The sequence below is a fragment of the Dipteris shenzhenensis genome, chromosome 1, assembly GCF_047967505.1.
Source record: "Dipteris shenzhenensis isolate YYH24624 ecotype China chromosome 1, Dip_SZ_1.0, whole genome shotgun sequence".
Taxonomy (NCBI): Eukaryota; Viridiplantae; Streptophyta; class Polypodiopsida; order Gleicheniales; family Dipteridaceae; genus Dipteris; species Dipteris shenzhenensis.
The window spans coordinates 49,247,295-49,270,885 of record NC_141596.1 but is presented as its reverse complement, the minus strand read 5'-3'; the positions used below and the strand labels follow the sequence as shown (position 1 = coordinate 49,270,885).

Here is a 23,591-nt window from a genome sequence, read left to right as displayed (position 1 = left end):
ATAATATGGCCTCCATTGTTTTGTGTTTAATGCTGTGATGCTCTTGCTTCTGTCTGGGCTTATGGATTATCATAAATGGTTTATGGCAGCTTGTTCTTGCTGGGACAAGAGTATCTTTATCAGTTTGTTTGATCTTAGCTCGTTCTTTGGGAAATTGTTTAAAAGTAGACCGATTACCCTCTTTCTTTATTGTCTGTGTAAGTCAGCATCATACAGCTTGAACATATTTTAATGTTCATTTCCCTTTTAAATTCTCTTATGGCAGAATTACTTGGATCTGAAAACGAAGCTGTAATGGACCTGAATCAACTCTTTGCTCTAGCCAGGGGATATGGTTTCTCTGAGTGGCTGCGCTTTGATGCATCTGTTGTTCGAGGACTTGCTTACTACACAGGCACCGTGTTTGAAGTAATAGTCAACCAGTTTCTTTAAGTCAAATACATTTGTTTGGCACTATGTCAAGTCTATTACAATGTGCAGATTGTGCGTAAAGGATCTGCTTGAGACTAGAAGTTATTCTTCCAGTAATTTGAAAAATTTTGGAGAAATTTTGGGAATGTTTTCTTATGGATGCTGATCGATGGTGTAGAGAAAGGGGAGGGATAGATTGGAGAAAGGTGAATAGGAATTGCAGAAGGGAGAGACTAAGAAAGAGAAAGAGAGGGGGGGGAGGTGCATAGATATGAGGACAAGGAGAAGCTGTAGTACATTGAGTAGATGTCTTATAAAAGAATACACGGACTGTAGTGGAGTGGGCATATAGAGACCCTCTTTTGAGCCCTTAATGTTCACAACAGCCCTAGCGCATTAGCTCTAACTCCACTAGCTAGCTACCTGTTATACTTCATTACAGCCATCCTTTCCCTATATTTGGCTCTCGAAAGTGCAATTGATTGCCAAAATCAGTGGCTCATAGCATGAGTGCGCCTGTCATCCTGGCAAAAGCTGTAGACTCAATTCTGAAGTACTGGATCTTTGACACCAATGATTTTTGTTGTGGCAAGTAGAGAATGTGACCCTGCTGTAACAAGGAATTACAACAATAGAATGAAGAAGAGAAGCTCATATCTCGTCATATATATATGTAACAGTGAGTCCAGTGAGTATTCTCTGCTGCAGCTGTCAATAGTCCTCACTAGTGCATGGCAGCAACAAAGATGGTGGAGCAGTAGGTAGATCAGTAGGTAGAATAGAATAGAAGTCTCAGCAGCTCCACACAGCTGAATAATGATCATATCTGTCCAAAGTATCAACTGAGCAGATAAGGATATTGATCCACTATTGAAGATAGCTGCCATGATGACTCATCATCTGGTAAGCCACGCCACTTTTGATGTAATACTCAATATTCTGAGAATATGGTCTCGGAATCCAATAATCCTCTGGAGTATATACTGTATATGGCCCTCTTCGTCCATGGGAGGAAGCTCTTCCATAACCTGATCTGTAGGCCCCAAGTAATTCATCAAAAGGGAGACATGGAACACATTATGAATCCTTGATGAAGGGGGCAGCTCCAACCTGTAGGCCACATCCCCAATTCTCTGCACACCTTGTAAGGTCCATAATATTTGTGGGCCAACTTAATATTGGTGTTCCCTTTCAATGAAGCATATCTGGACTTATGGAGCCTAAGGAAGACATGATCCCCTTTTTCAAATGCAAGCTCATCTGCATATGCCTTTATGCATGCTTGGGCTTGCTCCATGTGGTCCTTGCATTGCTGAAGTAGGGCTGTCAATTTTGCCAAATCATCCATGGCTCGCTGGTTAGACATAGCTCCATCAAAAAGAGTAGAGGGAACATTGACTTTATACCCATACATGGCCTCAAATGGGCTCATCCCTATAGAGGTGTGCTTGGTGGTGTTATAGCAAAACTCAGCTAAGTGCAAGCACTTGTCCCATGTGGTCTAGGTATCAAAGTAAGACTGTCTAGGTACTCCTCCAGCCACCCATTGACCTCTCAGACTGGCCATCAGTTTGTGGGATTAGCTCTACTTGAAGGGAGAAGTGTACCCATTGCCTTGAACAATTCTCTGGCCCATGAATTTGGTATCTCAGTCACTTACTATTTCCAGTCTATGAAGTTTGAACACATTCTGCATTAATTGAGTAGCAACCATAGAGGCTGAATATATTGTCTTAGTGGGTATAAATTGTGCTGCCTTAGTGACCCTATCCACAACAACAAAAATACTATTCCAGCCCATGGCTGTCACAGGCAAACCAGTTTTGAAGTCCATTGAAATATGGGCCCACTTACCCTGGAATGGGCAAAGGCTGAAGCAAACCTGGTGGCCTGAGATTTAGTTTCCTGTATTGCTGACAGGGCCTATAGCTTTGAATATACTTGTAGATCTCTGTCCATAGCCCCTTCCATATGAAACTCTGCTTTACCCTTTCATACGTCTTAAACAGTCCAATATGTCCAGCCATGGGAGAGGAGTGCATCTCTTGTAGGACCAGCAACTTGTAGGTAGAATTCTCAACAAGAAAAATCTTCCCTTTGTGCGATAACAATCTATTATATAGTCTGTAAGATGGTATTCACAAGAGGGATTTTGCAAGTCCTGGAATGTGACTACAACCTCAGGATCTGAGAGATACTCCTTTTGGATTCCATGCATCCACTCCTTATACCTCTGCAATGGAGCTTAAAGTGCATGCCCACATCCTAGATAAAGAATCTGCCACTACATTCTCCTTCGTTGCTTTATAATCAATATCAAAATCATAGTTTTATTGCCAACATCTCTTGGTCATATATATGATAGGTAAGCTCCTTGGCATCCAACTTTCTACTCTCATAGGCAATCACTCCATGTGGCTGTTTTAGGATTGCTCCAATACCCCTTCCACTAGCAACTACTTCAATGACGAAGGGTAGGGAGAAATCAGGGCATACTAATATAGGTGCTGAAAAGAGGGCAATCTTCAATTGTTGAAAGCTCTTTTCTACATATTTTGTCCACCCAAAGGAGTCGTTGAGCAAATCAGTCAGTGGTCAAGCTGTCTTGGCAAAGTGCCTTATGAATTTTCTACAAAAAGAAGCAAGGCCAAGAAAACCCTTAGCTGGATGACGTTGGTAGGATGTGGCCATTCTATAATACATATCACTTTGTTCTGATTCCATTGCTGCCCACAATGTGTCCCAAATACTCCAATTCTCTTGCCATGCAAGTACACTTACCATAGAGCTGCTGAGTTCTTAAGACTTCCAAATTCTGCTTCACATGTGTGAGATGATCCTCTTTAGTCTAGACGAGTATATCATCAAATACCAAAGCAGGCTTATAAAGGTAGGGCTGCAGAGTTTTATTCATTAGGGCTTGGAAAGTGGTTGGGGCATTGGTGAGGCCAAATGCCATCACCTTAAATTGGTACAGCCCCCTTTGTTGATGGCAAAGAAAATTGCTGTTGTGGAAGTATAATGAGAAGATCATTTTCTATGTGCACGACAAGGCTAAACTCTTCGACGGTTCAAAGGAAAACGGGGTCTTTTTGGGAATAATATGTTGGGTGTAGGGAGCAATGGATTGGAGATGGAATGCAAAGGAGGCAAACAACAGATGAGAGAACTCGAAGTACTTGCAAATGGATAATGAGAAAGTAAAAGTGCTGGCCAATATAGCCCCCAAAGTGTGTTGACCAATGAAGTCAACTTGAGGGTTGACTGATCCTAACCGGCCTACAAGGCCATACCCGGGATAAGTGCTAACAAAACCCCCTCCATGGTATGGCTGAAGTATCTTGGATACATTTCAGGTATATCTGAACTATATCATGGTTGCACACATTCGTCCAAGATGGATATAGCGACCTATGATAGTACAGGTTGATTAACATCACGTAATGAATGGTGCCAAGTGTAAGGAATGTCGGAAAGCCTCAAACTTGGGTTGTGAGAGAGCCTTCACGAAGAGATCTGCTAAGTTATCCTCCGTGGGAACGTAAGACAACTGTATATCTCCAGCTGACAGGTGCTCTCGAACATAATGATAGTGCACCTCTATGTGCTTGGTACACACATGAAAGACAAGATACACGCAATGGCCAAAGCACTCTAGCTGTCAATGAGATGATCATAGAAGTGTCTTGGCTGACATGAAGATCTGAGAGTGATTTATGGAGCCAAACACTCTGCAAATCAGGCTAGGTATGACATAAGTAAATAAGGCAGCCCACAGCGTGCTAATAAAGAGTGGCATCAAATGGGGCACTCCCATCTTTGGAGGAGAAACGGCAGCCAGATTCCAATGGAGTAGAAACTAGCTGCAATTCTCGAATTGAAAGTGCTGCAAGAGCTGTCTAATATATTTGGATTGACTCATCCTTATGCCTCCCTCAACATTAGCAAACTGGATTAATAGTAGTGCAACCGGCCCGTATCTGACATTGCAAATCTGCCTTGAAGTTAGGCCCGGTGATAAGCATATCATCCACATAAACAATCAAAATCAGAAATTCTGATTCACTCTTCCAGACATAAAGAGTGGCCTCTATAGGGCTGTTTTGAAATCCAAGGCATAGCAAAATGGAATGTATCTTTGCATACCACGCCCACGGTGCCGTCTTCAAACCATAGAGGGCCTTTTTCAGCCTGCGTACCTGATTTTCAGAACCTTGAACCTTAAGCCTGGAGGGTGGGTGACATAGACCTCTTCCAGTATATCTCGATGAAGAAAAGCGGTCTTAATGTCCAACTGGTGGACCTAACAATGCCTGTGGGATGCAAGAGCAATGACACACCGAATGGTCGTGATGTGTGAAGTGGGAGCGAATGTCGTCTCAAAGTCAATGCCATGTTCCTGGGCATAGCCTTTTGCAAAGGCGGGCTTCGTAGCGGTCAACACTACCATCAGCTTTCCATTTGCATGAATGGAATCAAGTTCAGCTTTCATGGCATCCATCCATTCTCTGCTATCAAATGCATCCTTATGACAGAGAGGTAGCTCATGGTTGTAGCAATCAAATCAACATGAAGCAAATTGGCATCCATTTGTTTTTGACCACCTCTGGTGCGGGCAGCCAAGTACTCAACTTGCTTGCTATCCTGCTTGCTATCCTGTAGAGTATCCAAGAGCCACCTTGGAACTTCTTTCTACTGTCTAATGACAGCCCGCTTTTCTAGTAACTGCCGGTTCAATAAAATGATCATCATGTGGCTGCAAAGGTTGAACATTGGCAATGGAGGCTGTGAGCTGCTAGAAGCATTTGGAGCCGGACTTTGCAAAGTGTCGTTAGAATCTGTGAAGGGGAGTTTGGCATCAAATACATTAGCGGCTTCTATTGATGGCTGTTTTTAACAGTCCACCCAAGGTAAAGGTGCATGATAAGCAAAAACCACATCGCTAGTGACAGTTACCTAGCGTGTGCTAGGCTGAAACAACCTGTATCCTTCCTTTGTTGAGTTGTAGCAAATGAGAATGCATTTGATGGCCTTACCATCATACCATCAAGTTTATGCCTCAGGTGAGAAGGTAGATGCGCATATGCAAGAGATCCAAACACCCGCATGTGAGAAATTACAGGCTTGCGGCCTGTCCATGCTTCATAAGGGTCATGGTCTTAAATGCTTGAGTGGGTGCTCGATTGGACACATAGTTGGCATACAGAATAGCATCCAACTAGAATTTATTAGACAAAGACTTCCCCTTAAGCATGCACCTGCCCATTTTCATTTCTGTTCGATTTTTTTGCTCTGCAAGTCTTTTTTGTTGCGGAGTGTATGTCATTGTGCTTTGATGTATGATTCCCAAGGCTGCTAAAAAATCCAAAAATTCTCAAGGTAAGTACTCACCCCACCTGTTAGTGCGGAGGGTCAAGAGTGTTTCCCCACTCTCATTCTATGCTAAGGCAAGAAAATGCTTGAAGCTAGAGGACATCTGACTTAAATTTCATAGGATAAATCCGAGTGAACCTGGTGAAGTCATCCACAAAAGTAACAAAGTAGTAGTATCCTCCAAGTGATGCTATCCACATCGGCCCACATACATCACTATGTATGGGGTGCAACCAGCTAGATGCACCAAGGGTCTTGTCTTTAGGAATTGGGAACCGATGCACTTTTCCCAACAAGCAAGCCTCATAGACATGCTTTGTAATTGCATGCATGGGTGGGAGATCTACCACCATGTCCTTTGAATGCATTTTCATCAAACTATGAAAGTATGCATGCATGGGTGGGAGATCTACAACCATGTCCTTTGAATGCATTTTCATCAAACCATGTCTTTTGAATGTGTTTTCATCACATACATCACTATGTATGAGGTGCAACTACTTCGATGCACCAAGTGTCCCATCTTTAGGAAATAGGAACTGATGCACTTTCCCCAACAAGCAACCCTTGTAGACATGTTTTGTAATTGCATGCATGGGTGGGAGATCTACCACCGTGTTCTTTGAATGCGTTTTCATCAAACTATTAAAGTTCAGATGCCCCAATCTCTACATAAGTGAGTATCGAAAATCATAGATTCAGCAATGGCATCAGCTTCTATAGCAGCCTGTTTTTAAAGGTATCAAGGTGATACAGCTCGTTGTCAAGTGTAAGAGTGAGTACAATACAGTTACTGCATCGGTTATCATACATGACACAACAATGACGGTCAAAAACAGCTCTGAAGCCACCCGTGGAGATGGGTGAAATAGAAATGAGATTCTTCTTGATGCCTGGAACATACAAAACCTCCAAAAGGGTCACTGGATCACCTGACAGTGATGTTATCAGCACCTCATCAATCCATTTTACGGGATAAGCTGCATTGTTCGCACAAGTGACCCCATGTGGAGCATCATTCAAGGAGATTTGCAGGAGGTAATGTGCTTAGAAGCATCGTTGTCAAAATACTAGGATGACTTCAAATCTGAAATATGTAGTGGCAAGTTGCAACAAATGCCCATGTATCTTATGAGAGGTGGGAGTGAGAGAGAAAGATAGAGCACACCGACACACACAGTAGACACGAGAGTGTGGGGATAATGAAGTATGTGTGTACCTCCCCAAGCACACAGTCAACCTTTTATATCAATGGATAAGGTTACAACACTAAGTACACCGTACTTAGTGTACTTAGCAATAAAAGTACTAACTGTACTTAAGTGTACTAACTGTACTGGGGTGGCCATAATGCCTTTACCCCAACAACCTCCCACTTAAAGGCAATATGCCTTCAAGTAAAAATAAATGAGAAAAATACAGCATATACACAATGGAGTACATGGCCAAATGAGGCTCAACCTATACCCATCAACTGTCGGCAGTGTGCAAACCGCTCTGCAGGCAAGCCTTTTGTCAACAAATCTACTGGAGTGTCATCCGTGTGAATCTTGACAAGCTGAATCAGCTTATCATCTATCACCTCTCTGATGAAGTGATACTTCACATCAATGTGCTTCGTCTTTGCATGAAAGACAGGATTGTGTGCCAACTGAATAGCACTCTGACTGTCACAATGCAACAATGGAATATCACCTGTAATGCCCAAGTCTCCCACTAGCCGATAGCCATAAGGCCTCCTTGCATGCCTCTGTGGCTGCAATATATTCAGCTTCCGTGGTAGACAAGGCTGTGCACTGCTGCAGCCTTGATACCCATGACACTGCACCTCCAGTGAATGTATAAACATAACTGGTAGTAGATTTCCGGTTATCTGGATGACCAGCATAATCTGAATCCACATAACCATGCACCTTTGCATCCTGCTTGCCAAAGCATATGCACAACTCCTGTGTGCCCTTCAGGTATCTCATGATACCTTTCACTGCATTCCAATGCTTCTTGCCTGGATTTGCCATATACCTGCTAACCACTCCCACTGCAAACGCAATATCAGGTCTGGTAGCAACCATGGCATACATGAGACTGCCACAAGCTGAAGCATACGGAATTTTGGCCATTTCAGCCCTATCAGCATCTGACTGTGGGCTATCCATTGCACTGAGTTTCACATATGGAGGCAATGGAGAACTAAGGGTCTTCCCCCCCTCCATATGAAACCTGTGCAATACTTTGCCAATATACTCGGTCTGAGACAAATGCAACAAACGCTGTCCCTTGTCTCTCCGTATCCGCATGCCCAGTATGTGATTTGCATCACCAAGGTCCTTCATATCAAAGGCCTCATGCAATCTCTTCTTAAGGTCATCAAGCTCCTTACGAGCCTTACCAGCAATAAGCATGTCATCCACATATAAAATGAGAATGATTAAGCTGCCATTTGCAGCCCTTTTGGTATATAAGCAGTGATCGACATCACTTCTCCTGAAACCTTGGGACTTCATGAAGGTATCAAATTTCTTATACCATTCCCTTGGTGCCTGTTTCAGCCCATAAAGGCTCTTCTTAAGCTTGCATACAAGTGACTCCTTGCCCTTGACTGCAAATCCCTCTGGCTGCTGCATGTAGATCTCGTCATGAAGATCACCGTGAAGAAAAGCTGTCTTCACATCCATTTGGCATAATTCCAAATCCTCACATGCAACCAAAGCAAGTACAATCCTGAGTGTGGTCATCTTAACCACTGGAGAAAAGATCTCATCAAAGTCGACACCATACTCTTGCTTAAAGCCCTTGGCAACCAACTTGGCTTTATACCTCGGCTTAGCTCCAAGTGTGACTTTCAATCTATACACCCACTTGCATGGCAGTACTTTCATGCCCTTAGGCAACTGCACCAATTCCCAAGTACCATTTTTATGGAGACTGTCCATTTCGGACTTCATGGCTAGTTCCCATAGCCTTTTGTCATGCATTTGCACGGCTTCCTTGTAACAGGAAGGTTCTCCACAGTCTGTAAGCATAATAAAATCTGCCCCTGGAACAAATTTGTCTGGCTGCCTCGTTGGTCGAGTGGACCTTCGGACCCATTGGTCTTGCTGTCCAGCCTGCTGTTCACCTAAAACAGGTGGCTGTTCCAGTGGATCAGGCTGCAGAATTATGCTTGGGAGATCTTCCAAAGGTGGTATATCCTGTAGGATATCTTCCGCCACTGCGGGCTGTCCATTTGGACCTGCTGCAGCATCATGCATTGGCTGATTACGCTGCTGTTGTGGCTGATTTGCAGCCTGCCTGAATTGTACAGGATGTCCCGAGTCATCAATGTCAACCTCTGAAGCATCAGAAGACTTATCTACTGCCTTAAACATACATGACTCATCAAATAAGACATCATTGCTGCGTATAAGCTTGTTATTCACAGGATCCCATAGGCGGTAACCCATCTCACCACTGTCACCATATCCAAGAAAAATGCATTTAAGAGACTTAGGATCAAGCTTGCTGCGATCTTCTCTACGTATATGCACGTACGCAGTGCAGCCAAAGACCCTCAAGTGCTTATAGGAAGGAGGTTTTCCTGTCCAAAGCTCCTCTGGCACTCTGCCATCCAGTCTCTTATTTGGTGACCTATTGATGAGGTGTACTGCTGTTTTTACAGCCTCAGCCCAAAATCCATAAGATAAAGCAGCATGTGACATCATAGAGCGGGACTTTTCCTGTATGGTTCTGTTCATACGCTCTGCAGTGCCATTCTACGCTGGACTGTAAGGAGCAGGGAGTTCCCTTTTAATACCTCTAGCATCACAAAATGCATTGAATGCATTAGATATATACTCCCCACCGTTATCTGACCACAAAGCCTTCAGTGTTCTGCCTGTTTGGTTCTCAACCAAAGCAAGCCATTTCTGGAACACTGGAAAGACATCACTCTTCAATCGAAGAGGATACACCCACACCTTCCGTGTGGAATCATCTATAAATGTGACAAAGTACCGTGCACCTCCAAGTGAAGGACTAGGCATCTCACACACATCTGTATGCACAAGCTCAAGTTGAGCATCTTTATGTCCTAATCTCCTCTTATGAGGACACTGTAATTGTCTACCATATATGCAGTGCTCACAAAACTTTAAATCAGAAAATTTCAGAGACGGTAAGTAGCCAAGGCGAGCCAATTGCTCCATTCCACTTATGCTCATATGTCCCAACCGGCTACGCCACATAGAAATATTCGGCAGCTCGGTGGCATGAATATCAGTATGATTACATACTTTAGCATGAAGGGTATACATCGTGTCAACCTTAGGACCTCTGGCAACAACCAGGGCACCTTTGGTGACCTTCCAGAAACCATGACCAAAGCTGGTCACAAAACCTTCGTCATCCAACATGCCAGTAGAAATCAAATTTTTCTTGACTTCGGGTACATGCCTGACATTGTGAAGCATAAGCTGAGTACCATCAGCAAATACAAGCCTGACATCTCCAACACCGACAATACTGCATGCATGATTGTCCCCTAGAAACACGACTCCATTACTGCCTCCTGCATACCTGACAAACAACTCTCTGTAAGGTGTAACATGGAATGAGGCACCTGAGTCAATGATCCAAGAGTGCATGTCTGCAAAATCGCCTGCATGGAGAGCATGAGCATCCAAAGTAGAGAGAAATAGAACCTCTCCCTCACTGTCATAACCGTGTGTAGAATGAAGCTCTTCAATCTTCACACTGCTCTTGCCCTTGCTTACTGGTACAATTGCCTTTGCATGTGACGCATCAGTGTCCTTGGCTTTGTCTCTCTTATCATTTTTCAATTTAAAGCACTGCTTTTTGGTATGTCCCTTTTTGCCACAGTGTTTTTGCCACAGTAGTAGCACTCAACATCTTTGTTGGAGCGCGACTTGCCCCTGCCTTTTCCCCTTTCCTGGGATTTGCCTCTTTGCTGACTTCTCCCCCTTGCATTCAAGGCATTGTTAGGCTTTACTGCATCTTGAGCTTTCAGCTTGTGCTCTTCTTGCAAAATCAGCCCTGTGATGTCAGCAAAACTTATGAAAGTGTTTGCATTTGTTACAGCTGTGGTGAACGTATCCCAACTCTCAGGAAGAGAGATCAAGAGTGCCATACCCTTGGTTTCCTCATCCACCACATACTTCTGATTCGCAAGCTGAGTAACAATTGAATTAAACTCATTGAGATGTGCATCCATGGAGGTCCCTTCCCTCATCTTCAGATTGAAGAACTTGCGCAACCAATATATCTTTGTGGCTGCACTTTGCTGCTCATATGTGTCCTGTAGCTTTTTCCACACACCCCAGGCTGTTTTTTCACCGTCCACATTCCAAACAACACTCTCATGGAGTGACAATTCAATTATGGACTTTGCCGACAGATCGGCCAGTGCCCAAGCATCATCAGATGTGCCAGTGGGCTTCACACCTTTGTATACAATAGGAGCATGAAACTGCCTGAGGATTAGCACATTCAGGACCATCTTTTTCCACATCGGGTAGTTAGCAGCACCCTGCAACTTCTTAATATTAAGAAGAGAGGACTCCGAGGATGAAGCCATTACAATCAGCAGGAAATATAACCCACACTTGGGTGCCTGACTCCCTGCAAACCAAGTGCACACAGGCACTTGAACTGTGCTAAAAAAAAATTTAATTCCTGCAGCGGAACAACAGGAACTGCACCTGCAACTGTTTCTCCCACTTAAACAGAGAATTATAACTGTTTACTGCTTGCTGCAGTTTCCGAACAGCAACTCTGTTTGCATCATTAAATGCACTGTTGTACAATCAGCAGTACTCTGATATTAAAGCAGCATCTGCCCTGCAATTACAGTGAAAAACAGCAGTGTATTTTGCACTCTGTACTTCTGTATAGTGATTGTAATCAGCCCCACAGTTGACACAGAACAGTATCTGACTGTACCAGAAAGTACAGAATCAGTAAATGACTGTTTGACTGTTCAAACCTGTCAACTTCAAGCTTCAAGATACCACTAAAACTGTATAACACAGTTTAGAGTAGGATTTAGGCAAAAGCCCCTTGACTGGAGGAAAAATTCTTGCTTCACTGACCACTGTGAGGCATTTAATTGCTTCCCCCAGCACTGATATGCATCCAATTGCAAAACCCCCAATTTGACTGGCACATTCAGTGCTCAAGTCTACAATGTAGTGCTCAATGCATCTTCCACTGTCCCGTAGGTCAACAAATGCATACGAATCCTGCAAGAATCAACTCCAAACAGGAGGATAAATGCAATGCGTGCGTATACAAGCCAATACTTGGCACTGGCTACAAAAGCCCCTTGATTCTGCAATCCAATGTTGAGGATTTCCTCACACAGTAGGCATAGAGTGTATATCCGCTCACTGTACTTGCATTTGACCAGTAATGCTCACAATGAGCTCGAAGACTGCACCTGTATCGCTGCCGGAGCAGTTGGCGAGCTCCTGGTGGGAGCTCGTAGGCCTGGCGGGCTACTGAAGGCGTTGCCTGGCTGGCGACTTGGCGGCATTGCTAGCTGGCGTCGCCTGGCTGGGCGACGCTGGCCGCGTTTGCTGGCGCCGCTGTTGTTGGCGTCGCCTGTGGGCGACGCTGGCTGGCTTCGCTGCCTGTTGGCATTGGCAGCGCTGGCTGTTGCCGTCCATGCTGAAGCAGCAGCTCGCTGTTGCTTGCGGCGAAATGCAGCAGCTTAGGCTGCTGCTGCTACTGCTTGAAGGCGCTGATGCTGGCAAGCTCCACAACACGATGCTGCTGCTGCTGGACGAATGGGAGGGAGATGTGCAAGCTCAAGCTCTGATACCAGTTGAGAGGTGGGAGTGAGAGAGAAAGAGAGAGCACACCGACACACACAGTAGACACGAGAGTGTGGGGATAATGAAGTATGTGTGTACCTCCCCAAGCACACAGTCAACCTTTTATATCAATGGATAAGGTTACAACACTAAGTACACCGTACTTAGTGTACTTAGCAATAAAAGTCCTAACTGTACTTAAGTGTACTAACTGTACTAACTGTACTGGGGTGGCCATAATGCCTTTACCCCAACATCTTGAGCCGAGTTATGAGGATGACCATGGGCAGCAAGAGCATTTGCAACTGCAAGACCTTGCTGCGGTTTTTGCTTCTCTGAAGCAATGCGCTTGCGACATTCAGAGATGTCATGGCTGGGCTTCCTGCACTAATTGCAGTGCTTCTTCTTCTTCCCATCAGCAGGAGAAGAAGATAATGAGGTACCAGATGAAGGTTTGGGCTTGCTGGAATTTTTTCGCCCTTTGCCTTTGCCACGGTGATCCATGGCAAAGGCGTGATCTGCATGAATAGTAGCAGCAGCCCTATTTTGACGACTCTTCTCCTTCTGCAGTAGTAGGCCAACAAGCTGATTGGAGCTATAGTTGTTGGGGTTATCCATGGCCACTAGCTGCAAATGTCCTAGCAAATCTCTTATATGTGTTAGGGAGCCCATTAAGTCTTGTAGAAACTACCTATGAATTTGGGACAATCTCATGAACATTGATGAGCTGCTCTCTAAGATCCTTAATCTTGGTGAGATAGCATCGATGTCCCCTTCGTTTTCTTAACATTATCCAGCTGCCTACGTAAATAGACAACCCGGGCCTCATTGCGAATCTGGTAAAGACTTGCCAAAGTATCCCATGCATCCTTGGCTGTCTTGCAAGACCAATTGTGAGGTATAACCTCCCTCTTGCTATTCATGCATGTGCATGTGCATCTCTCTGATCCCAACGAATTTGTTCGGGTGTTGGAGGGTTTGCGGCAGACACTGTGGGAGTAGTGTAGTGGAAAATGAACCAGAAGTGGTAGTAACTGCGGTGGCAGTAGGTGCTCGTGGTGAATAGACAGGTCTAGTCTTTGATCCTCGACGATACCCCCAAAATTTTGCGACACCAACAGGTGGCATACCAAGTACACCCACATGGGATAGTGGGTACCATTAATCTTGTCTTCATGGGCAAGCATTCCAAGAGACTGATGGTGTGCCTTGCAAATGTGAAAGCCTCAAGACTACAATGCAATGAGCTGGTTGTTCCAAAGCTGACTGCAAATGTGCAAATGCCAACCCAAAAATAACAACAAAAGCCCTGCACCTGTAAATGCCAAGTATGCTACTCAAACACTGAGCAAAATGTACAAGCTGTACTGGCTTGAAAAAAGCTATCCTGTAAAAGTGACCAGCCCAAATCAAAGGGCAAATACCTGCAAATCTGAGTAGGATGTGCCCACAAATAGTGGCCAAATGTTTCCTCCCAAATTCTGAAGGCATAAAGGGAGGTGCTTCGAAGCAAGGCTCCAAAAAGTCGCTGCTGCTCCCCGCTCCCTCCTGCTGCCCTTCTCGCTGCTCCCTCCCTCCCCTCCTTGCTGCTTCCTCCCTCCCCCCTACCCTCGACTCCCCTCCTTCTCTTCCGCTGCTGCAGCCCCCCCTGCGCGCTGCCTCCTCCCCCTTGCGCACTGCCTCCCCCTTGCGCGCTACCTCCTCCCCTCTGCGCACTGCCTCCCCCCTGCGCGCTGCCTCCTCCCTCCCCTCCCCCTTCTGCTCCCCCCTGCGCTGCTGCAGCACCCCCCCCGCTGCCTCCCCCTTGCGCGCTACCTCCTCCCCTCTGCGCCTGCCTCCCCCCTGCGCGCTGCCTCCTCCCTCCCTTTCCCCTTGCCTGCTGCTCCCCCTTGCGCTGCTTCAGCCCCCCCCTCGCTGCTGCCAGCCCCTCACCCTCCCTCTCCTCCACTCCTCCTCTGGGCTTCAGGAAAGCGGACGGAGTTCTTTTTTTGGTTTTGAATCGGCCTTTCCCACCTCGATTGACGAATGGATTCCCATTGAGTCAATCCGTTACCGCCCACATCGGCCGCGAGAACCATCACTTTCTCAAAAGACGAGTTGCAGCAGCTGCAAAAGGATTTGGAGCATGAGTGTTCCACTACTCTCTTCGCACGCATCCATGGCTCCCACCCCTCCAGGTCACAAGCTAGAGATTGGATGCTTGCGGCACTTCCCCAGGAGCTCACCCCCCACCTTAAGGATGTTCGTTTGTTGGGACGAGGTTTCTTTCAGGTGTGCCTAGATTCCCCGGACGTCACGAGAGACCTGCTACAGGCCGATTTTCTTTTTCTAGGCTTAAGGAGGATTTTTTTGTTTCCCTTTTAACTGGGCTTTGACCCAGTTGAAGAGGACAAGGAGGGAGTTTTTGTTTTCATCAGATTCCCTAGTCTTCCCTCAGTTTATCACCGGCTACTTTCAGTTATTGGCGAGGGTTTGGTGTGGTAGCAGAGATCCCCCCTCTTCCTGGTGAACCCTCTTCGGCTGCTGAGGGGGTCAGGATGGATGAGGTACCTAGGGTTAGGGCCATTGTCTAGGACCCCAATATTTCAGATAACCACATCATGCTACAACGACCGATGGGTCCTTCTTCCGCCAGATATTTGAGGTTGCAGGTCGGCAGGACCAGTGCAGGATTTGCAGATCCTCAGGGCACTTCGCCAGAGATTGCCCAAAGAAGAAAAAGAGGCCCAGAAAGCAATAGCTCGTACTAGCTTACGACAGAGAGCTGGAGCAAGACCTACCGCTCCATAGGCACCGCCTCAGACACGGGCTCCCCCCCCTCCTAGGGCTACCCGAGTCCCTCCTGCACCTTGCACCATCTTTGGCTCACGGTGGGTTCCGGCCGCGGTTAGGCCCTCTACTTCAGATCACACATCCACCGCTTCGGAGGCTACCCCCTTGGAGCCTCGGGGGGAGACTAGTGTTCAGGAGCCTTGTTCGACCCCATCCCTGGATCAGGCTGTACCTTTCTCAGTAGCCCACGTTGTTGGCACCTCGTCCGTAGCACTTCTCGATCAGGATCCAGTACAGGTGCCTCCTTTGGATAGAGGGAAGGGGGTCTTACATTCTATCCCTGCTTCGGTAGGAATCCTTCGTACACCCTCCCCAGGACTGGCTCAACGGAACTCCTTTTTCGCTTTGGAGGACCTCTTTGAACTCCCAGATGATGATTTTATACCTTCTACTTTCGGAGAGCCAGTTATCGGCATCCCTTGTGAGAGATCCTTCTCTCTTTCACTTGTGGACTTTACTCCCCTTGGACCTCGTGTGTATGGCAGGATGTCAGCTCCGGTGGAGGGTTCTTTTTTCGCTACTAGGTCGGGTAAGGTATTCCAACCCGCTTCCTCCCGCCGATGAGGATAGCCAGTTGGAATATACATGGATTGGGCGGCATCCCTCATCGCCGTCATAGACAGTTGATCATGAATCAGCTCCATCTAGGTGTTTTAGGTGGTTCCCTAGACATTCTTTTTCTTCAGGAACACAAATTGGATGTCAGAGATTGCTCCAAGTCAGGTAAGTTGCTTTCAGGCCGGACTTTTTGGCTTCCTGCCTTGGGAACTAGAGGAGGTACATGCATATTAGTTTCAGATTCTTTTCTCCCTCTGATCATTGGACACGGCATCATAACCCCCTCTAGGGCCCAGTGGGTTTTACTTCTGATTGACGGATGTAAGGTTGGTTTCCTCAACCTCTATGCTCCGAACAACAGAGGGGACCGTGTTCTGTTCTGGAAAGAGTTGCTCTCGTGGGCTGACATTGCAGATTCGTGGATTATTGGAGGTGACTTCAACATGGTTGAGACACCTTCTGATAAGCAAGGGGGCAGAGAAGGTGGTATTCATTCCCTTGAGAGAGCAGCTTGGGATGCCTTCTTATTCAGGTTCAGTGGCAGAGATGTTTGGTCAGATGATGCATTTCATATTCAGTCTCAGTCCCTTTTGTTTTCTTGGTCGAACCATAGGGTGTATATGCCTATCCATGCTCGGATTGACAAATTCTATGTGGATGACTGGGCTCTTGATAGAGGGGGGACAGTTTGAATTGCACCTGGTGTTTCCACTTCTGACCATTTTTCAGTAGTTCTGTCCATCTCAGAGGCCCATCTGAGAGGACGGTCTCACAGTATCAGGATCCCCGATGCTTTATACACGGATGAGACTCTCACAGAGGCAGTCTTGGAGATCTGGGTTTCTCACATGCAAGGGGGGGTGGCCGGTCCTTCACATGTGGCCACAGCACTTGCCAGTAGTAGCGACTTTTATCACTCCGTTGCTAGTGCTCGGCGAGGTGAGGTACTCAGGCGGGAGGTTGGTATCCGCCGGCAGTTGGCAGCCTTGCAGAGGGAGGAGCAGAGATGACCATCATATGCTTGGATACAGGAGCGCCTTGTTGTGGCAAGGGCTCACTTGCAGACATTGCTTGATCAGAGAGCAGAGTATGCCTTCCATGCACGGGAGTCATTTTGGATACAGATGGGTTGGAGAGTCAATAAACACTTTTTCTCTACACTTGGTCCCAGAGATAGTAGAGAGAGTGTCAGGTAGCTTATTGACTCTGATGGTGTTTTGCAGTCTCATTCGAATACCATCTTGCACTTAGCGACAGCTTTCTATGCCTCCCTCCTTTCCGCAGATCCTGACACACAGGCCAGAGATGTGGCTAGAGAGGAAGTTTGGCAGAGTTTACCTGTGTTGGTCTCACCAGAGATGACATGCTTACTTGATGCACGCTTTACCAACACAGAATTCAAGTCTGCCCTCTCCGCCCTTCATAAGGGGAAATGCCCTGGTTCCGATGGTATTACTCCTTCTTTCTTTATAGCCTTTTGGGATATGATAGGTGATCCTATTACTTCAGCCCTGCAGGGCATTTGGGACTCGGGTGAGATGCCTGACTCACTCACCGAGGGACTCATACACCTTATCCCGAAAGGTGGCAACATGAATTTTGTATCCCATTGGAGACCCATCACTCTGTTGGGCACTTTATAAGTTTATACAAAATCCTTGCCAAGGCGATCAGCATTCGATTGCAGTCCCTTCTTCCAGACCTCATCCATGATACTCAGACAGGCTTTGTGCATGGCAGGAGCATATTTGACAATATCTTTTCCTTTTGGGAAGCCACTGAGTGGGCTATGCAGAGCGGGCAGAGGCTGGCAGTTCTACTCATGGACTTTGAGAAAGCCTATGATAAAGTAGATTGGGGCTTTCTTGAGGGCACTCTTCTAGGCTTTGGTTTTTCAGATGCATGGATTAGAGGGGTGGCCTCCCTTTATAGATCAGCTCACAACCAGGTTTTGATTGGAGGGGTAAGGGGTGACAGATTTCAGATTTTCAGATTAGTTCGTCAGGGATGTCCTTTAGCCCCCTTCCTCTTTCTTTTTGTGGCAGAAGCTATGAGTATCTTCCTTAGATCTTAGGCTGAGCTTTTTGGGTTGAGATTGCCCTTGAGACAGGAGCAGGAGCTTCTTGATTGTGAGTTGGCTGATGACATTGCTATTTTTATTGAGGCCTCTTCGCAATCACTTGATTCTTTCTAGACAGCCTTGAATATTTTTTGCTCAGCTGCAGGGGCACACATTAACTGGCATAAATCCTTCGGCTTTTGGATCAGTGATGAGGAAACTCCAGACTGGGGAGCTGACCTTGGCTTTTCCTGGATTCAGAGGGGTGTTCCTGTCAGGTATCTGGGATGCCAGGTAGGGTTGGGCATCTCTCCAGCACAGCAGTTTGTCCCAGTACTAGAAAGTACAAGGAAAAAGCTACTTTTTTGGAGTCCAGCCCAACTCGACTTGTGGTAGTGAACCAGGTTCTTTTGGCCACCGCCTGGTTTGTGTGTTCTTGCTGGTGCCGGTCTAGGGATTGCATCACTCAGCTCATTAGATCAGTCAGGAATTTTTTATGGAGTGGACTTGATGGCACAGCAGATGTTGTAGCGAGGGTGGCCTTGGAGACCATTATTCTCCCTACATCTGAAGGGGGCCTTAACATCATTGACTCGGATTTGCAGTGCAGGGCATTGCTTTGTAAGGTGGTGGTGAGGGGACTCATGCCTGGGCAGGAACCTTGGAAGGATTTCTTTTTTGGACGCATTCAGGCTTGCACACCAACCTTGGGAGATGATTGGGTGGACAGCCCAAGATGGATTTTTACTTCAACCCCTCTCAGATCTCCTGCTTCTCCTCTCATGTCTGCCATCCTGAAAGCTTGGGGGAGCTTCAGGAATACTCTTCGAAGGGTTCCGTCCTCTACCCTAGAAGAGATTGATAGGCAGCCGGTCATTTGGAATGATAGTATACTTGATGTGCATGGCAGACCACTGGGCACTTCCCATTACATGCAGTGGTCTAGATGGGAGAGAGGCCCCGCCTACACAGTAGGTACTTGGAAGGCATTTATCAGGCTACCGGAGGATGAGAGACTGCAGTCCGTGAGTCGCCTCAGAGGGGTAGCACGCAGGGTTCAGCAGATAGATGCAGCCATCCCGGTGGAATGGGCAGTTGAGTTGCCTATTACTTCCACCACTTGGATGGGAGCTTTTTCGAGGATAGCAGTTCCTCTACAGGTGATCGCTCTTCGAGGTCTCGGAGAAGATGCACTGGTCTTTGACGGAGAAGATGCACTGGTCTTTGACGTTGGGGATGGAGGTATACTCTCTAGATCCACGGATGATATTCTTCTAGAGGTTGCCTTTCAGGCTGTCAGGATTGCTGGTTTTGTGGACCATGGAGCGGGCTTGGAGTGGTACTTAGACCCCGACCCTCTGCTTTTAGCCTTGGGATCTTGGAGGTTGTGGTTGTATGGAGGTGCACCTATCAGGTGCTTGCAGTGGGACCCAGGAGAGTGGGAGTGGATAGATCATGGGCACCGAGAGAGGGGAATTCCCTTTTTTCGTTTCATGGTTGGTAATGCCAGGAGATTTCAGCTGAACAGTGGGGGTTGCGTTCCTTCCAGAGCCCCCCATTGGGACAGCTTCTTCATCACTGCAGATTTGCGTAGGAATTTCTGGAGGAGGCTCTGGAAATCCCTCAGAAATAGAAAGATAACTCTTTTCTTTTGGCTTTCTATTCATGGAGGGATTGCAGTGAACTTGTGGAGATCACCTTTTGGGGCTGATCCCACTTGCCCTCGCTGTCATTTTGCAGAGGAGTCAGTGCGACATTGCCTTTGGGACTGCTCGGTCGCGAGGTTATCCCTTAGTGGGCCCCAGGTGTTTTATGAGGGCGAGCCTTCTTCTTGGGCACTCTCGGTCCGTCGGCAGGTGATAGAGCCCTGCTCTCTTGAGGATGTACCACTTACTCCCTTCAAGGCTTCTCATGCTTCAGTGGACACCTCTTGGGAGATCTTGGCTAGCATTTCCTCTTGGCACATTTGGAGAGCCAGATGTACAGAGGCCTTGGATGGCACCCAGACACACCCTTCACAGGTGTTCACGGGTATTTGGACTGACACGGTTCACACTTTGATAGCCATTTGGGCTAGCATGCAGGGCCCTTCACGGGCAGCCTCTTCTAGAAGGACTGTTTTTCTTCAAGTTTGGAAGGGTTCTCCCTTTTTCTCGGAGGCTTCTACTAGATTGAGATGGCACTATCAGCCCCAATTCTTTCTTTTTGGCTCTTGAGCTTTTCATGCATTGCATGGTGTATCCCATATGGAGCTTGCTCTAACAGTTTTCTTTAGTACTTAATAGAAGTCTCTTTTTGGAAAAAATAAATAAATTCTGAAGGCAAAGTACCCAAATCAAAGGGCAAATGCAAATCAAATCAAAATTTGGATGTATGCAAAGGTCACTGCAAATAACAGCAAATTTGTCAGAAGCCGCAAATTCTGAGAGGACAAATCTGTCAAAAGGAGGGCAAATTTGCATTGGGTGCGGGGAGCAAGGGAATGGAGATGGAATGCAAAGGAGGCAAACAATGGATGAGAGAACTCGAAGTACTTGCAAATGGATAATGAGAAAGTAGAACTGGTGGCCAATATAGGCCCCAACGTCAACCACAAGTGTTGACTGATAAGGCAACCTGAGGTTGACTGATTCTAACTGGTCCACAAGGCCATACCAAGTCTAAGTGCTAACATATTAACCCATTGCGTATGAGTCAGGCCTAGACCATGCGTTGGCACACGGGTTCAGGGAGCAGGGTATTTAAGGACCCAAGCTGTATGAAGTTGAACCATAATTAAATTGTACCGATGCATAGCTTGGCCATGGTAAGATGGTCATGCGATGGGAGGATAGACTAATGATAACAACTAGTATTATTCAGATGCCAGGGTTGTGTGAGAAGGTATGTTGGGTTAATTTGAGATCTGTGATTATTTTGGAAGGTTAATTTAGTTTAGTATTAGTAGACTCTGTCCAGTCTACGATTATGGGCTTCTATTGCTAGTCAATGTGTTACACAACGGATGCCATCAAGGCTCATCTGAGACGTGGAATGCTAATTTGTGCTTAAGCTATGGCACTCTTGTACTCGCACAACTTTACAGTTGTATATCTGGGCTCAATAACTATGGCCTACTTAGGACAGTGGGGCGAGGGGAAATGCTGTGCTATACAATTCCAGTGCTTTCTGCCCGATTGGGACTGAAAGAGCACTTCTTTCTGTGTGATTCAAGCTCCCACGCATTCTCTGTGATCATATTGCCTTGCAACAAGATAAGACTGGATGGATTGAGAATACTTTTAGTTACTTTATGAGCAGGTGTTTACCCTGGAAATGGAGCAATCATCACATGTGAGTTATTCATTGAAGAGATCTGTCTTTGGTTCAAAACCAACCCTACATTTCAAGAATTTGGTAATATGAGGCTTAAAAGAAATTACATGCACATATCCAAAATGTTTTGTAATTTGTTTTTCTGTAGTTCTTTCAACTGCAGTGCACATAAGCTCTCCAATGTTGTACGTTGTTGCATTTGAACAGAAACTCAGTAGAAAGATCTTTGAAGTTTGTGTAGATCTGTTGTTCCGTATGTGCATATATGTTTCTACAGAAGGCTACACGGAGTCCCTATGTTGCTTGACAGAGTTGATTGCTTATTGGTGACTATGCAGAGTTAAGTACTTGAGTCTGTTCCCTGATTCGTGTAATTATATTTATGTTTTTGTGGCAAGGCTTTGATATGTTCTGAATAACATTACAGAAATTTGGTACTTTCCAATGTGTGTTTTTTCTTGGTACAGCTTTGATAGCATGGGTGGATCTGGAACCTTTAGCTTTTGGGTTGCTATTAAAGAGCCATGCATGTGCTGTTACAGGGGTTTGATAAAGATGGAAAGCTTCGGGCAATATGTGGGGGTGGGCGTTATGATCAGCTTTTATCAACGTTTGGGGGTGCTGAGACTCCAGCCTGTGGTTTTGGTTTCGGTGATGCTGTTATAGTGGAGGTACAACACTGGTCTTTCGTTCAGATTTCTAGCTGTAGAGCTTTTACTGGTCAGGATCCATGATTTCAATTCTGATATAGCTCGAACATTTGCATCCAGAAGTAGTAGCTAGGCTGATGGATTGCCTTAAAAAAAAGGAAATTTCACATATTTATATGATAACTGCATATTCCTGGGCAGTTATTGAAAGAGAAGGGATTAATACCATCTCTTCAACTAGAAGTGGACGATATCATATTTCCACTGGAGGACAACCTGCGACCACAAGCTGGAATGATTGCATATCAACTGCGTAACTCAGGACGTATTGTAGAGCTTGTGCTGGAGAGCAAGCGACTTAAATGGTGAGTCACCACTTACCAGCCTTGTGTATATCCATACCTTGACTTTCCTATGAATTTTGCATTGATTTCTTCTTGACAGATTCAGAATTTATCCTCTGTGGCTCAGTTAAACCTGTGGAACATCTTGAAAATCTTTTCAGGGCATTCAAACATGCTGAAAGGTTGCAGGCCAAGCGAATGATTTTGTTGGGCAGCACTGAGTGGGAGCGTGGTTTTGTGCGTGTCAAGAATTTAGTCTCAAGAGAGGAGAGGGACATTGAAGTTGATGAGCTCATTACAGAAATTATTAACTAATGTGATTGCATTCTTGTAGTTTTCGAAAGGAAATTCAGCCAAAAGATTGTATCTCAGGCTCCCTTGGTTCTCATAGTCAAAATAGCCTAATTTGTATTCTAGTTCTTTGAAATTTGAAGCATATTTCAAAGGCTACTAAAAAAAAACCAGGTAGCATGTGAGAGCAAGCATGTATTTTTTAAAACATAGTCGTTCACCACCTGCCATATGTATAATTTAGACTACCCCTCTATATATTTATATAAGTAAATATCTTTTAAATCCCCCCTTTGATATGTAAATGTTCTCATTTGAAAATCCCCCTCTATTAACGAAGGTTGTCATATAAGTGTAGAAGAGTTCAACATATTTATGATGTTGCATTGACCCTCCAATGGGGAGAGTCCGTGTATGGGTGGCACTCCTATTTTTTCTTGGACATGCAAGGAATCAATGAGTGAGAAATTCTTAAAGGAATGCAATTGAGTGAGTGAAAGGATACCCACTCTTCCAAGAGTCTATTCTTCACTGAGACCACCCTTAGGCGTATGACACATTAATGCCCTACCTATGCATCCCACTCAATTCTACTTTCCTTGGACCTAACATATGTGAGTGCTCACCAATGGCTCGTGGTCATATATCTACCTTATTTATATTCTAATTAACATATGTACATGTAAGCTTGATATAATCTAGCCCATAAATCTTGTCGTGTCATGCATTCTTGTTGAGTCCATCTCTGCATGACTTCAAAGTCAATATAAGACCTCATAGTGCAATCTTAAGCTTGTTAGCTTTAAATTTCTCACCACATGATAGTTGTCAAAAGTCAAGCAGACGTATATCTCTATATCTTTGACATCTAAATTAACGCATCCTCTATTGTCTTTCTTGAACTCCATATTCGTTCATGTCAAGATAGTTACAACAAACCTTTTCTTGT

General features: G+C 45.6%; 1 protein-coding gene across 1 annotated transcript in view; it reads left to right on the top strand.

Annotated features, from left to right (window-relative positions):
* HRS1 (Histidyl-tRNA synthetase 1) overlaps window positions 1-22,914 on the top strand; it is a 63,195-nt gene extending 40,281 nt beyond the window's left edge. Inside the window, exons 9-12 of the mRNA XM_087382496.1 lie at window positions 266-408; window positions 21,900-22,028; window positions 22,209-22,372; window positions 22,513-22,914. Of these exons, the coding sequence (XP_087238622.1) occupies window positions 266-408; window positions 21,900-22,028; window positions 22,209-22,372; window positions 22,513-22,666 (590 nt within the window). The 3' untranslated portion in view covers window positions 22,667-22,914. The remainder of the gene's footprint in view (window positions 1-265; window positions 409-21,899; window positions 22,029-22,208; window positions 22,373-22,512) is intronic.
* Window positions 22,915-23,591: the final 677 nt, after the last annotated feature.